This window comes from Coenobita brevimanus, chromosome 97, assembly GCF_032717465.1.
Source record: "Coenobita brevimanus isolate Jiangsu-jjx chromosome 97, ASM3271746v2, whole genome shotgun sequence".
In the NCBI taxonomy this organism is placed as follows: domain Eukaryota; kingdom Metazoa; phylum Arthropoda; class Malacostraca; order Decapoda; family Coenobitidae; genus Coenobita; species Coenobita brevimanus.
In genome coordinates this window covers 37,035,763-37,037,609 of record NC_137050.1, presented here as the reverse complement: position 1 = coordinate 37,037,609, position 1,847 = coordinate 37,035,763, and the positions used below count along the sequence as shown (strand labels likewise).

The window sequence follows — 1,847 nt, the reverse complement described above, 5'->3', positions numbered from 1 at the left end:
TCCCACGCAATTTGATCTGATCTTTGAATCTTACAAATCTGATAACTTTATAATTCTGAAATGATATGCTATCATAGTGAGTCATAATTATCTGCCACAACCATGGCCTTCAATTGCGACACACCCACCTCCTCCCAGACCATTTGCTTCTGAACATTCATACCAGGTTCATTTTTCCTTCATTTGAATCCCCATTCCACTCAGTGTGAAGGATGTTGTTGCAGATTATCAACAATCTTCTTGATTCTTGGTTTTGTTTCACTTAAAGCACACCGTAGGTCATGCTTCACTTCAAGTCTGTTGCGATGTTTCGTTTTAATGTGGAGTAGTTGAGAGAATGCAGCCTCACATGAATAAGTTGATGAAAATGGTAGGAGGTGGCGAAAAGCCAAGTCACATAAGTTTGGGTATGAAGCTGCCATTGATGACCAAAATACTGTGAGAGATACAGTTTCAAACTTCATCCTGGCTCCTGAATCCTCCTGAAGTGTCAACAGCTCAGTTTGGGCATCATCATTGTCATCAGGTATGCATGTCACTGGAGCAGTGAAGGGGAACCTTACTAGCCGAGAAGTTAGGCTTTGGATATCTGGGAAGTATCTTTCAAATTCCCCTTCCAAGGCCTCAAGATGTTGGGTAATCAAGTTCTGCGTAGCAGCATCAGACTCCTCTGCAATTTCTGACACTGTCTCCAACATTGCCAAGTTTCCCACTCCAACTTTGTGTCTCCAATTCTCCATCTTACGAATGAAAGCTTTGATTTTGTCAACAAAATGGATTATCAAGCTTCCTTTCCCTTGTAGTTCCAGGTTCAGTGTGTTCAACTGTTTAAATATGTCAACAAGGTAGGCTAGCCGTATTTCGAAGCTATCTGCAGGCCATGCTGACAGCAAATCTTGCTTGTTCTGTATTCTGAGAAAGAGGCTGATCTCTTCTCTGAGCTCAAATACACGCTGAACAACATTTCCTTTTGATAGCCAGCGAACTGCTGTATGAAATAGGAGGGTTTCATGAGCTGCATCCATATCTTGGCAGAGTTTCTTGAAAAGGCGTGTGTTAAGAGCACTACCTTTTACAAAGTTAACAGTCTTTATAATGGTATTCAGAGTGTCCTGTAATTCTGAGGGCAGCGTTTTTGAAGCAAGAGCTTGCCTGTGGATCATGCAGTGAAGAGGTATAGCATTTGGTGCTTTTTGTAGAACTCTTATAACAAAACCTGACTGAGGACCCAACATGGCTGGAGCTCTATCTGTGCATATCCCACAGAGATTACCCCAGTCAAGACCTTCACCTTCAAAGAATTCTGTAAGTTTCTGCATTACGTCTTCACCTTTTGTAGATTGCTCGAGAAGAAAAACGGAATAGGCTATACCAGTGACAACAGTTAGTGCAAAAAGTATTGATTCCTTCAAAATTCTGCTAGACAAATGTTTTCAGACTATAGTCTATAATAACTTAGTGTTGTTCATTTCCAGGCTGAAGTGTATGATAACAACAGTGAGACGCCTGCTTACTAATGAGAACATTTTGAGATTGTGTTCGCTCTTTCTTTTACAAATTAGTAAAAGAGATTTTATACAGTGCATAGCTGTTCCTCTTCTAACTCTTCCATATAAATATCTATGCTTGCTCTTTCTAACATCCATGGTATTTTTTTCTATCCTTTTCCTGCAGGTTAAACAGATGGTGTGGTGAGTTCGGGAGACCTTTCATCTTTTCAATTAATTTGTCTTATACTTTGGTTAGATCTTAGTAGAATTATTATTATTTTGTTTTCAACAGATAATATTGTCATGTTCCAACAGGCCTACCGTTATCTGTACTTTCTACATACACCTATGCACTTT

The 1,847-nt window shown here is 39.7% G+C and overlaps 1 protein-coding gene across 1 annotated transcript; it reads right to left on the bottom strand.

Moving 5' to 3' along the window:
* Nucleotides 1-200: 200 nt before the first annotated feature.
* On the bottom strand, nt 201-1,025 carry LOC145413706 (zinc finger BED domain-containing protein 5-like). Its single transcript, XM_080283361.1, has 2 exons — nt 450-1,025; nt 201-344 (listed from the first exon to the last, which is right to left on the bottom strand). Exons 1-2 carry the CDS (start codon nt 1,023-1,025, stop codon nt 201-203), a joined length of 720 nt encoding a protein of 239 aa, XP_080139487.1.
* Between the last annotated feature and the right edge of the window lie 822 nt (nt 1,026-1,847).

Coding starts and splice junctions, on each gene's coding strand:
- LOC145413706 (XM_080283361.1), bottom strand. CDS start 1,025: ATGGATGCAGCTCATGAAACCCTCCTATTTCATACAGCAGTTCGCTGG. Junction 345..449: donor CCAGGATGAAGTTTGAAACT/GTATCTCTCACA, acceptor TATTCATGTGAG/GCTGCATTCTCTCAACTACT.